Source organism: Mixophyes fleayi, chromosome 10 (genome assembly GCF_038048845.1).
Source record: "Mixophyes fleayi isolate aMixFle1 chromosome 10, aMixFle1.hap1, whole genome shotgun sequence".
Lineage (NCBI taxonomy): Eukaryota > Metazoa > Chordata > Amphibia > Anura > Limnodynastidae > Mixophyes > Mixophyes fleayi.
The window spans coordinates 82,703,840-82,718,045 of NC_134411.1; the positions used below are offsets into that span (position 1 = coordinate 82,703,840).

Below are 14,206 nucleotides of genomic sequence, written 5' to 3' on the forward strand. Positions count from 1 at the left end.
ATATGCAATCGTCATATAAGATATATTGGGAACAAACACAGTAATAAAACAATACTGGGTAATACAGACAGACAGAGAGATAAGAAGGCTCTGCCTGCAAGCTTACAATCCAATAGAAATTTGCATTCAAAAACACGGAAGTAGGGGAAGCGTCCCGTTGCTAGGCAGACACCGTCTGCGTTGATCGGCAGAGACAGGCAGCCGCCTCTCGCACCCAGAGTCAGCGCGGAGGTGGCGCCTGACAGCTAGCATATAACACAGAATCCTTTTTATTAAAGGTATTACTTATCTCAGGGATTTAACATTAATTTATCGCCTTAACCGCCCAAAAAAATCCAGAGTGATAAGGGTTGTTTATTGCTCTGAAGTCCCGACTTTTTTATTTAAAGCTTTTATATATTAAAATATATGATAGATATAATATAGGTTATCCATGTTTCCCATAATTTTAATAATTTTTGTTTTATGGGGCGGGCAAAATCCTCATTCATTTAAAAAATTCCAGCTTGAAATAAATTATTAAAAATAATATTTTATGTGCCTGCGACACTGATTGTCAGGTGTATACATGTACCTGTGAAACTTACTGGTAGCTCTATAATATAAAACCACATGCACATTAGTTATATTGATCCTATAACTGATAGAAGTCGTAACATGTTTCTTCTACCGTTGGGTGAATGTAGCCAGTCTTCAGCATCCAATAGTCTTTCCCCACAGTGTATGTTGTACTGATTCTGCAGCCTGAAGCCATTAAGGACATGTACTTTGTTCAGGGACCCTATGAAGGGCAAACCAGGTAAACTTTTAAACAAGAACTCTGTGTTCCAATTAACAGACGCAAATGAAACCAACCATGTAATTAGGCTATAGCCATCCAACAATACAGCCAGTCAGACCAGTATTCCCAGTACAGAACAATGAGTTTATTCAAAACATGCCAACACAACGCGAAATTAATGAGTTTTGAAACATTTGTCAACTACGATAAGCTTTGCCAGAGCGCGAATCTTTAGTTTACAAATTAAAGTCCAACTTAGTAATGCTAACAGAAATCAAACTAACAGGAAACACTGAGGACACTTTCCAATTTCAATAAATGAAAGCTATATTTAATTAAATATCCCTAGCTTTGTTTTCCTTTGGGGTTTGTTCAGATTGTTGGTTATCTGCCATAGCAAGCACTGTTTGGCCTCTTTATCAGCACAATAGGCAAACACAGAAATATGCTGTTTTCTTGCCAAACATGTTCTAGTTATTTATTCCAATTACCATTAACCAATTTACTAGAACGTATTGTAACATTAGTAGTAAATGTTCCAATCTGATTAACTCCATTATAGCAAGGACCTTTTTTTTAGAAAAAAATGTTCAGGACATCCATTGGTTTCCATGCCCTCGTTAAGAACATTGGGGTGAAGAATGAAGTTCTCGGCCTTGCACAACAATGAGTGGGAGACACAGTAGCAGTTATCAACCCCTCCCCCCTCCGAGCATTGGGGTATTGACTTCAATTGCGACAGGAGTACTCTCTTTTCTGCATCCTACCTGCATTTGCGTGGGTTTCCTCTGGGTGCTCCAGTTACCCCCAAAAGTGAAACAGGTAGTTTAATTGGCTTCAGAATAATTTGCCCCTGGCAATTGCAACATGTTATTCCTGATGACCTTTCTCTAAATTATTAATATCAGCTACATATTGTCAAATCATAGGGCAGTCCATCTGCTAGCCAGCTGCCAGATTAGCCCCAAGCTTTCATAAGAACCTCCATAGACTTATTGCATTGCATTATTTGTATTCATATCTGACCCAACAACATACACATGGCCAGTGGTACACATGGTCTTCAAGGCCATTTATTGCGGCCCATGGGACGCAGAAAGTATAAAGGGGGACTCGAGACAGAAATGCTACCGCAGTGTTTCTGTCCCTGGTACCCTAGAATTTGTTCCACATCTCATGCTGTGGCTGTGGGTGACCACTGCCGCCGCCCCACGGAGACCCAACATTCGTCAGTGCGGTCAGGCTGGCAGCGAATCACCCGGGTGAACACTCTCCCATTTGGTTCTATTAATAGGTGGCTGTACCATCTTTATATACCAATACTGTATTGGGAGGTTTATATCATGCATTTCAGATGATTTGATTTTTCGAGATACATCTCTTATGTATATAGAATATCATACATTATATGTGGTGTCTATTTGTCACGTGTATTTTTTATATGACATCGATTGATTTATTCCTGTACCTTTTTTAATAAATTGTTTGTATATTTCTACATGCCGGTTTGATAATTATACAAAATGCCATACTGCCAACGATATCGTGCAGTCAGCCCAATATAGCAATGCTCAATAGTAATCCGATCTGCCCAAATCACTTTGTGAATTGTTACCACTTTCATTTCTTAACACAGAAATATTGCAGTGGTGATAGATTGATATGCAGCCACACCTGGGGGTAAATGTATCAAGCTGAGAGTTTTCCGGCGGCTTTGAAAAGTGGAGATGTTGCCTATAGCAACCAATCAGATTGTAGCTATCATTTTGTAGAATGTACTAAAGAAATCATAGCTAGAATCTGATTGGTTTTTCAAACCCGTCGGAAAACTCTCAGCTTGATAGATATACGCCCTGGTCTACTAGATCACGGAGGGAAGGGGGGGTGGTTTGGTAAAAATTACATTGAATAACCTTTATCCCTTTGTACCGAAGAGAAGCTGAATTGTTTCCAATACATAGGGCGTTAGAAAAAGTGATTTAAAAATGTTTGCAGATAATCCTGCCTTATAATTTTATTAGTAGTAGAGTAGAGTAGAGTAGCTTAGGAAATTTTGATTGAGACTTTAAATGTGGATGTGAGGCAGTTGTGGAGTGCAGAATCTGAAGTGAAACACAAGTATTAATGCTTTCTTTCCTTCTGCTGGGGTCTAGCCTATTCCTTGAGGACACCTGCTGGTAGCTATGTTTGGCATCCCTAGCCTTGGACCATACCACTCCTGCCAATGGCATCAATAGTTAATTTCTTATCTCATGTTAGCCTTTCTGTCACCTAAGCTTGGTGTTGGAAGCATTCTTTAACACCCCCTCCCACGTGTAAAATAACTAATCACTTAAATTCTTGTTTATTAATGTAATCCATAGCCAGGCAAAACCATTGTTTTTTGTTTTTTTTTTAATAAGATTGACAGATATTGATGGGGCAGAAAGCTGTTTGTCTTTACAGATGCCTTCCATGTCTGTGTGTGACCTTGTCAGAATGTCTTGTATCTTTTACTTTTGCTGTTGACACTGCATATGTCACGCACTAGGAAATGCTTTATTTAGAATTGTCTCCTTTTGGCCAGATGGGTCAATTTATTTTTACTAATGTAACCCCTGCTTGCATGCATGTGTCATGATAGAACATCCCTCATGGCACCTCACTTGTGTTGCCCGTCGGTCAGCTACACACCTGTGGCTCAGTCTCGGCTGTCTTAGGGTCATGCAGGTTAAAAAAAACGAGCCCCCGCATCTGCAGCAGTGATATAGATGGACAAGTGTGAATAGCCAACGAAGGTTAAGAAAATAATGGACATCAGGTAGTCCTTTGAATAACTTAGTTTGCCTTTATTTACATGGTGGCTATCATTCACAGTATCATGTCCCATTATCACCCCACCCACAGTGTGATAGTGGGTAAAGCATCATGTTGTCACTTCTATTGTCCTTGTGATCCAACTTTGAGCCCCCGGGGCCTATGGGCTCTCATTGGGCTTGACGCAATATACTAACAAATACAACTTTGTCCTGCAGGTGGGAAATTGAGGAGGTGTGTATCATTCATTGCTGCTCTGAATGACAATGAAAGTGTGTGGAGGGGAGGAGCGTACAGACTAACCCAGCACTTCAAAAGAGCTGGGCACTCCCCCAAAGGTGTAGCCTTGCCCCCATCGCAGAGGCGGACCTAGACTTTATTTTTAGCATAGAAAGATTGTATACCTCACAGCGCTGAGAGGATCACATATAGATAAAGTCCATCAGATGGAGATATTATCCCCATAACATACTGTAACAAAATGAAAAGCATACATAGAGTAGTACTGTAACAGAAATAGTGATGTAAAAGGTGATTATATCTATATCGTGTCCTATGGGAATTATCCCTCCTCCAAGTGTATCTAGTTCATAGGAGAATTCTAAAAAATGAACCACGTGAGGGGGTCTCCGCAGGGGGTCTGCTTACAGGATTCCTCACGGATACAGCGCATCAAAGAAAACTGCTCATAGATGGAAGTCTTTGTTTTCCAGAACCACTTCAACGCTCATCACATAAGGAAAGATGAAACATTCATAGCATAATTCCATTTAATGGTAGTACACAGAAAAATATAAAAGGCAATAATAAAACAGGAAATAATAAAACAGGAATGAGCGTTGAAGTGGTTCTGGAAAACAAAGACTTCCACCTATGAGCAGGTTTTTTTTCTCTTTAAAATGTTCCTAATAGGCTGCTGAGTCCAGTCTTGTCCCCTGGGCTAACATTTGCCAGCCCTCCCCTATCAATCATTCTGTATTTTTATTTTCAACATAGCGTCCCCTCACTAGGTGCCAGTTGTTGACATGGAGTGGCTGAAGCCAGCAACTTCTTACCCATGCAGCTGCTGGCTTCTGCTCCTCCATGTTGGTAATGGGCAGGGGTTGCGGCGCTGGGCTATGATGTCACAGTTCAGCGACCGCACTCCCAAGAGAAAAATATGCCGCTCCTACATGGTAAGAAGGGACGGAATCACCAATACTGCACACACATCAGGGGCAAATGCAGGACTTGTAGAGAGGGGTTTCCATGCCACACCACAGGTGGGCGTGGCCAGCATGCATGGGGGCGTGACCATAATTTTAGACAGTGCTAAGCTGCTCTCCAACTCTTCCTATCCCCATCACATACACGGGCAATGCTGCGTGCTCTACTGTTAGGGGCACACAGCTCTCCCTTTTTGAGCAGAGCCCTGTGAAGCAGGACAAACCTCCCAACTGTCCCTACACTCAGGACAAAGTCCTGACTGAGTGTGTCAGAACAGATGACAGACTGTCCTGCTCCCTCCTACCTGTTCTTGCTGCTTTCAATACTTGTTGGGGAGAGATGGCTGTGAATAGTGCAGACAGAAACGATCTGCACACAACCTGCAAAGTGGCTGATCCCGGGGCAGGGTCCATCCACCTCAAGCATACAGTACCCCAGGCTGGGAGGGGAGTTTCCAGGCACTAGGAAACCCAACCCTCTCGGTTTGCCTATGCACATGCTGGCCTTGTATATAGGAGGACTCCTATAAATTAATTATGTGGACTTTAAAGTCAAGTGATAGCACCAGAGTTTATTTAAGTCTATCTAAACAAAAGGGATGAATACATATGTAATCAAATATTGTCTATTTTTTTTTTGCAATTAAGTAACAGTTTTTAGAGATTTTTTTATTTGACATGACATGCATTAAATAGTATTTTGTGCTGATTTCCAAAGAAGTTCATTGTGAATCCATGGCGTAAGAAAATAAATGTTGAAATACTCTGCAGCCCTCCCCAAACCATTGTGATACGACAACTCAAACTATGTCAGATCTTAATTATCACTCAAGCAACGAGCTGATTGTGAGGATGGTTATCATAAATAAGTTGTGAATTTTTTTTTTAGGTTTATGAATTTATGACAAGTGATAACATTGTGTGCCCTTAGTTTACAGAAGAGTATATGAGGAAGATGTCGCAAGTGCAGATGCCAAAGATCATTATAGTTGCTGATGGATCCTGCGGAGAGTCAAGTTCGCTTTTGGGGGTCAACTCAGAATATATTGTGGAATCCTGTAATGCATATGGGGCAAATGCAGCCCTGGAAAGACCAGACCAGAGGCAGGTAATGACTTTTATATCAATAATATATTTTGGAGTCATTAAGGAAAGTAAAGCAAAAAAAAAAAAAAAAAAAAGGAGTAACTTTACACCTTGGCAAAACCATGTTACATTGGAGGGGGAGGTAAATTTAAAATGTGATGGCAGATTTATAGTTAGGGTAGGGCATGTCCTAGATCAACTTTAAATGTCAGAGTAAAAATAAAGCTATCAAGTATTTGTGTGCTACATGAAAAAACAGCCAGTATTTAACTTATGTACAAAATAATAAACTAATATGCACCCCTTGCATTGTGACATGGTTTGTCCAAGAGAAAACTTACTCCGTTTTTTTGCCTTACTTTCCTTAATGAATCAGTTACTTTAGAGTATATCATTATCCAAAATTAGCATTGTAAACTTGATTCATCGAGCAATGTAAATCGTACGTATTGTGCATTTTTGTATTAAAATGCACATATATCGGGCATACGCACATCCGTATTCATCAAGGAGCATATCTGAACATACGTCTGTGGATGAATACAGGTCTAGGTCCGCTCTGCTCTAACTAGCAATACACTGCAGGATACGTCCAATGCAGATGTGGAATATACAGTCACAAAAGAACGCACCTCCCCATAAAAATACATTTATTACGATGTTATTGATGTATACTATACATAAAAATATATTTTTCAGTTGCTTCTGATTGCAAATACATGTTCTACCATACATAAACAGTTGTCATCACTAGTAATCGGCACTATTATTATTAATTTTTTATTATTAATTTTTATTTATAGGGTGCCACTAGGTGTCCGTGGCGCCGTACAGGGACAAACAAAATTACAATACAAGGTGAGACAGCACAGTAAAGTAAACAATAATCACAGTAATTCAATGAGCTCAACGCTAGGGTAGGGGGAGGGGAGAGTCCGCATACGACGGAGCCCAGGAGGGAGGGCACGGGTGACAGGGAAACTCCCAGAGGGAGAGGAGGGAGCGAGGGGGGTAATCAAAATATCTTTGAGATGCCCAAAGCTTGAATCAGACGCTACTGATTGCGCTCAAGCTTGGCACGCCCTTACTGTGCATTCATCATCATCATCTATTTATATAGTGACGCTAATTCCGCAGCGCTGTACAGAGAACTCATTCACATCAGTCCCTGCCCCATTGGAGCTTACAGTCTAAATCCCCTAACATATAACACAGACCGAGAGAGACTAAGGGCAATTGACTAGGTGCATACATCCAGTCCCCTCCCCATTCCGCCCCTGAAATCGTAGGCTGTAGTACGGGTCCTTTGAGCTTGAAGATGAATTGGACGTTGCTGCATTCTCTGGTGTTTGGTTAGTTTCTGGACATGCTCAGTTCGATTCTCGGCAAAATATGACATGTATCGGCATTTACATGCCTTAAGTAATCAGACCCTGTATGTTCTTTTCTATTTATTATCTATGTTACCTCTATGTCCTCATGCTGGCTGATACTCATACAGTAAGTCATGCAAACAAATTAATCTCTGTCCAAATTGTTTATATTCTGCTGTTATAAATAAAGAGAATTTAAGTAATCATATTAGAATAGCCCACTGAGAGACGCTAATACAGAATACAGCATGGCACATATTTTATGCAAACCTGTTCAGTTGCCTTTGTTTCCCTCTAATTAACAGGTTCAGGGATATATTTATTAAACTGCGGGTTTGAAAAAGTGGAGATGTTGCCTATAGCAACCAATCAGATTCTAGCTTTAATTTATTTAGTGCATTCTACAACACAGCTAGAATCTGATTGGTTGCTATAGGCAACATCTCCACTTTTTCAAACACGCCGTTTAGTAAATCTAGCCATCAGTCTGTACATATTCCCATTACAATCAACACCAGGGGCTGGCTGGGCTGGGGGCCAGGGGGGCATCTGCAAAACATCAATTTATACCCATGTATAGCAAGTAATCCGTGTGTAGAAGAAGAGATATAATAATCACAGTTCAACTTGTACAGCGCACAGTGGCAATAATGAAGGTAAGCAATTAAAGAATTAGGGGCTCATGTAGAATTGGACCCGTTTACACCCCGAATGTGAGCAGGAAAAGACACATGTGTGAAATCTTTTAAGCTTAATTAATGTTCGGTTAGATGCATATCACAATATTTTACCATATAAAACATGATTAAATGCAAACACAAATGCAAAATATGAAATACACTCAATTAAATTAAGAGAAAAGAAATTAAGTACAGGCATCTGTTATTCTCTCATTAAAAATGTAATGGGAATCTTCTTTCATCCTGCAGTCCAAATGGTAATGTCAGTTACTTAATGTGTATTGACTGCCAGAACTTTATATAATATAGCAGCCACACTAATGAATTAGGCACTGTCAGCTGGAGAGATCAATCCAGAATCAGCCAATCAGAAGAGGGTAGCTAAAGCTGCCGAACCTGATCATCATCACTGTATATAGTTCCACCAGTCCTCCAGTTTCTCCGGACAGGTGTACATACACCTACGTCTAGGTCTACCTCGGTCGCGGTTACGTGACTACACCCTTTATGTACAAGGCTTACACACGCCATCCTGTGCTCCAACTCTCCACTCGCAAAATCTGCAGAGTTAAGCAAGTAAAGTATGAATTTAGGGCAGACAGATCCTACTTATTGTGACTTATTTTATTTTCACAAGTCAGCAAATAAATGACATACCATACATTGTAGATAAATGGCGATACATATTAACAATAGAGGGGGAATTGAATACTAAAGAAAACTGGCTTGCCATAGGAAATGAGGTATGTTGCTAAAGGAAAACAAGAAAAAAAAACTTGTATATCAGGGGGGGGAGACAAACAAGGGTTGAAGGGGTTAGAGAGGGGTTTGGTAAGGGGAAGTGGAAGGGAGTTTAGCAAGTCACCAAATGTAAATTAGGCGTTATAGAGACCAGAAGATATCAAACGGTTGTTAGAGGGGGTTCAGCTTCATAACGACTCATCCAGGGAGTCCATGGGGTATATTTACTAAACTGCAGATTTGAAAAAGTGAAGATGTTGCCTATAGCAACCAATCAGATACAAGCTTTCATTTATATAGTGCATTCTATAAAATGACAGCTAGAATCTGATCGATTGCTATAGGCAACAGCTCCACTTTTTCAAACCCGCAGTTTAGTAAATATACCCCCATGTGTTTTCGAAGTTCACTGGAGTGTCATTAAGTATAGCTGAAGTACTTTCCATTCTATAAACAAGATTTTATTAATAGTTGCAGAGAGCAGGGGGGGAGGGGAGGTGTTTTTCCAATACGCTGCTATCAAGCATTTAGCTGCAATTAAAATATGTTTGATTAGCTTTTGTGTAGGCCGGGTGGTGTCAGGAAGCGGTCTGGGGGGAAAGGAATATAACGGAGAGTCAGGCAGTGTTATCTGTGTCATAGATTCAATAAGATTATGAATTGGTCGACAATAGGGTTGTATTTTGGGACAGCTCCACCAACTTTGGGTTCTTGCTGTAGTGGCGATCTCAAGGTCACTTAGTAAAATGCAGAAGATATAGAAGAAGGAGGCAATGGTACAGATTACTGAAACATCGCTGTAACAAGCACGTATCCTCCCTCTAACTTGTTTACTTAGAAATAAATGAGAAAATTACAGGGAAAAAGGGAATTAACAGCTGGTCAAACCCACAATAAAACTAAGATCTGCATTTCCCTATAGAGAAACAATTGCTTTGTTTAGACATTCAGTTCTATTCTACGATTTATTAATTGCATACCGGAAGATTCTGCCTTCAGGAAATTGGACACATTACAGCCAACATTTCTATAATGTCCACAAATGACTGCAATAGACTTCTCCATGTCTCTCGCTCAATTTACGTGTTACTATGTTAAAACAGCAATCCCACATGGGAGATTTTTATTCTTCTTTAAATACAGTGTTAAATACCTTTTAAGCATACATTTGATTTTTTAAGCTATCCTTCTACAAATTATTATTTTCTTTTTAAAGTGACGGCAAACATAAATGGCTGCCAGACACAGGCACAGTCAGTCTGCCGCACAGACACAGGCTCACAGCTCTCAGCATGTCATGTGACGCAGAGCTGGGAAGAAGAAGAGATGTCACAGTGCAGACAGAGCTCAGAAGGATAAGGCTGGCATGCATTTATGTAAAAGCAAACAGCTTGTTGTTGTTTTATGGCATCTCTTGCTCAGATAAGCCTTTGACACATATAAAATAAGATTTTGTTCCTCTTGGCACAATTTTTCAATTGCTCACAATTACACACAGGGTGCAGCAAGCTGTATTTTATTTGTGGTGCCTCAAATGTCTATTAAGGTAACGTGTTGATTGTCCACTGTCCGTGAGAAGAAAATGTGCTGAACAGAGAGGGTGATTTACAAACTGCAAAAAATGTGGACACCTGGTACAGATGTAATTTCTCACTGTTTCATGATTTTATGCACCTATAACTTTGTCTGTAGCGTTACCATAGTGGTGCTGCCTTCCAGTGACGGCAGGCGAGGTCACCGGTTGAGCATGTAGGGGTGAGGCGCGGGCCTCGACTTAGTCGATGTGATGTTGCAGACAGGAACCATATTGCCAACAGGACCAGGAGAGTAACAAAAAGGGATAAAGTACCATATCAATTTAAGCCTTAAGACCCCATTACAGAAAAAGGGGGTGGAGGGGTGCAGCGGGTGCCACGGAGGCATGTTTTATCCTCATTAAGGGCTGTTCAGAACCCCAACTAACATGAGGCACCAGAATCAACACCACCACAGCAGACACAGGATAGCAGTACAGGGAAAAGAGGCAGTGAAAGTCTGAGAGCTCCTTCTAGCAGGTACCTTATGGAGCAGTCCTTTTGTAAAGACCCCAATACAGTGAGGCGAGGTCCCTGCACAGTGCAGCGCAGGTAATTGGGAAGTTCAGCTGGTATGGAGGTTGGAGTTTACATGGCAGAGGAGTCCCTGGAAAGTGGGATAGAGGTCCTGAGGATCTGTGAATTGTCCACCTGCATGCCTGCGATCGGGTGAGCTGTATAATTTGCAAAGCCTGTATAATGCACCTGAGGTCTGTGCATGTGGGACTACTGTTCCCAGGAGCAGCAGCTGGGCTATAACGTGCTAGAAGTTTATAAGTACAGTGCTGGAGTGTGATTATAGGAGATGGCTGAAGGAAATTTGCTGGAGGAGAAGGCTTTTGGGCAGCACATCCACTCAGTGATTAGCACTTCTGCCTCACAGCACTGAGGTCCTGAGTTTCATTTCCGACCAGGTGTTCCGGCTTCCTCGCACGCTCCAAAAACATACTAGTAGGTAAATTGGCTGCTGCCAAAATTAGCCCTCTGTGGGTGTAATAGGGAATTTACAGTGTAAGCTCCAATTGGGCACGGACTGATGTGAGTGACGAATATTCTACTCTGTACAGCGCTGCTGAATTTGTGGTGCTATATAATTAAATGATGACGGTAAAAAAAGTACACTTTTGCAACTGTTGTGCTTTTCTGTGCTGGAGGAAGAGTAGTAAATACAGTTTATTTTTCCTGGTTTGAAGTGAGATGGTCAGACACCCAAATTCATCTGCACTTTACTACACGTCCGCACTAGGGTCTGTTGACATGTAAACTGTGTTAAAAACCTGTGTATTCGGGGGTGGGGGGGTCTAGTATTGTTTGCTGTACTCACCAGTTAGCTGGGACAAGGAATGCATGTAATTGCATCTTAGGCCACCAGGGGCATCCTTCACATTGCTATTGTTCATAGAGGTAATTGCGTGGAGTGGAACATCAAGATATTGTTGGCTGCGTTTTCTGATGGGCACCCTTTGCTGAATGCAAACTAGCCAGAGTAATGCACTGTATCCAGGGCCGGTGCTAGGGTTCGCGGCGCCCTAGGCAAAATTTCGCCGCCGCGCCCCCCGCAACACACTAAATAAAAAAATAATTAGATTTTTGCTTACCTTTTCTTCCTCTAGCTGCTCCTCGCGATGCATGCTGAGAGGGGAGGGGAGGGGGACGTCGGGAACAACTTTATTCACACTGTCTATGAGTGACAGACAGTGTGATACTTCAGAGGCGCCGCCGGACAGACTATCACATGATCAGTGATCATATGTGAGATGCGCCGCGGACATTGAAAAACAGCGGCACTAAGTTTCCGAGCTGCTGAACCGCTGACTAGATTAGAAAATCTAGTCAGCGGCGCCCTGCAGGTCCCGGCGCCCTAGGCAACTGCCTAAGGTTGCCTAATGGGAGCGCCGGGCCTGACTGTATCGTTTTGTCAAACCATTGACCAGTCCTTTTACCACCTATGCTATTTTTGCGTTTTGTCTGTTTGGAAACGTACTGCTCCGTTTCTTCGTATTGTACTTACCTACTTGTCGATTTATATAAATAAAGAGATTTAGAAAACATTGCACGGATGAACAAGCACGATGGCTGCAGGGGTGGGTAGCTTGCACAGCATATTAATGGAAAGAGGACTCTATAAAAGTCATCTAGGAAGAAATCCAGAAACCTTCGTTGTATATTTGTTTGAGTACATTGTGCATGCAGTCTCCTTTTTTGTCCATGCATTCGCCACTGATTTATGGAATAATATAAAGAGAATAACGGTCAGCTGGTGTTCTCACATCAAGTCCCATATTGTAAACGAAGATCGTAAATATAAAAACCCTGCTGCTATAATAGGGCTGGAGTAAGTTAATGGTTATACTGAAGATTTGATGTGTATGTGTTAAGAAGATTAATTGCTCATCTTAGTGTAACGCGACAATTAATATTTCGGGGCGCTGCAGCTAAAACGTGGAGGTGTTTGTTTTGGCAACACAACCTTGTATGGCTAGTAGCAACATGTACAGTGTAGCCTAACTTCCAGTAAACCAGGACACAGTTTGTATAGCTAAAGTTTTACATCTACAAGATACTCACTATGTACCTTTAAACAAAGATGTTTTTCAGAGCAGTTTTCTCAGTCTCTACCTAATACTAAATGCCTACATCTGCTTTTACTTGTTATTTTTAGACAGTTGAGGTCATTCTGTTCAGGAGATCTACGAGTTTTATCTAGTGCACAGGAAAGTTAATTGGTTCTTAAAATAAGATCTATATAACACCTTCAGGAAAATATGTTGTTTTTTTTAATAAATAAGAGCCTGATTCATTAAGGATCTTAAATGAAGAGGATTCTTATTTCAGTCTCCTGGACAAAACCATGTTACTATTGAAGCATGAAGAGGAAGAATTGTGTATTGGAAGGCACTCAGCGATCTTCTTGTTAACAATAAAAAAAAAAAACTTTTACTTTATTAATATACTTAAAATATACCTCCTAATTAAAAATATAAAAAAACAGGCAGTATTTAACTTATGCGCAAAACAGAACACTCATTTGCATCCCTTGCAATGTAACATGGTTTTGTCCAGGAGACTGAAATAAGAATCCTCTTCATTTAAGATCCTTAATGAATCAGGCCCTATGTGATGTTTCAGTATAATATATTTAAAAGCAGGGTTTTGAAGCATATCGTAATGATACCGTCCAACTGTTTTGAGAGAGACTGACCATTTTATCCGAATCCCACCATCAATATTTATTCAGAAGTGTCTCTCCTTTGGGTATGAATACAGATTGGTCAGGATCATCATCATCATCATTTATTTATATAGCGCCACTAATTCCGCTAAACTCTTCCATTGGCTCTTAATAGTGTACAGCCAGCTTCTTTTATCTGAAAGCCTGTGGCGCTGTGTGCTAAAAATGATTGGTCTGTTTGTCCGGTTATGTATTGAGACTACCGCGCACCGATTTTGCTGAACCAATGCAAGGTGGTCCAGTTGGATCCTGGCAAGAATTTAGCGGGGTTAGGGTCCCAGTCAGACCTCCTGTTGGTGTATGCTGGACAGAACTTTGACCCATGTAGCTACTCTGAACCTGCATTTGGACACCCCTGCACCGATTGGGATGAAAGCAACGCGAAGTGGTCCAATTGGATCCAGGCCAGGTATTAGCAGAGTTAGAGTTCCAGTTGGACCTCCCGTTGATGTATGCTGGGCAGAACTTTGACCCGGGGAGCCTGTTCTGAGCCTTCCACTGGATACATTTGGGTGAAAACTTCACATACTGGTAACATTGGATCCCAGAAGACATACTAGGGGATTGAGGTCCCAGTCGACCTCTCGTTGGTGTACGCTGAGCAAAAGTTTGACCTAGGGAGGCTGTTCTGGCCCTTCCACTGGATGGATATGGATGACATTAAATATAAAAACAAAAATGACACTGGGCAGGCACCTCATGGGTGTGTTGGAAGAGCTGCCAATTACTTTTAAAAGG

The 14,206-nt window shown here is 41.3% G+C and overlaps 1 protein-coding gene across 2 annotated transcripts in view; it reads left to right on the top strand.

Annotated features, from left to right (window-relative positions):
- Window positions 1–14,206, top strand: part of LOC142104373 (uncharacterized) — a 388,681-nt gene that overhangs the window by 14,306 nt on the left and 360,169 nt on the right. For both annotated transcript variants that reach the window (XR_012679564.1, XM_075188999.1), the window contains exon 2: window positions 5,714–5,890. Coding sequence is in view for 1 of the 2 variants with exons in the window: in XM_075188999.1 (XP_075045100.1) it covers window positions 5,714–5,890 (177 nt within the window). In the remaining variant the exon portion in view is untranslated. The remainder of the gene's footprint in view (window positions 1–5,713; window positions 5,891–14,206) is intronic.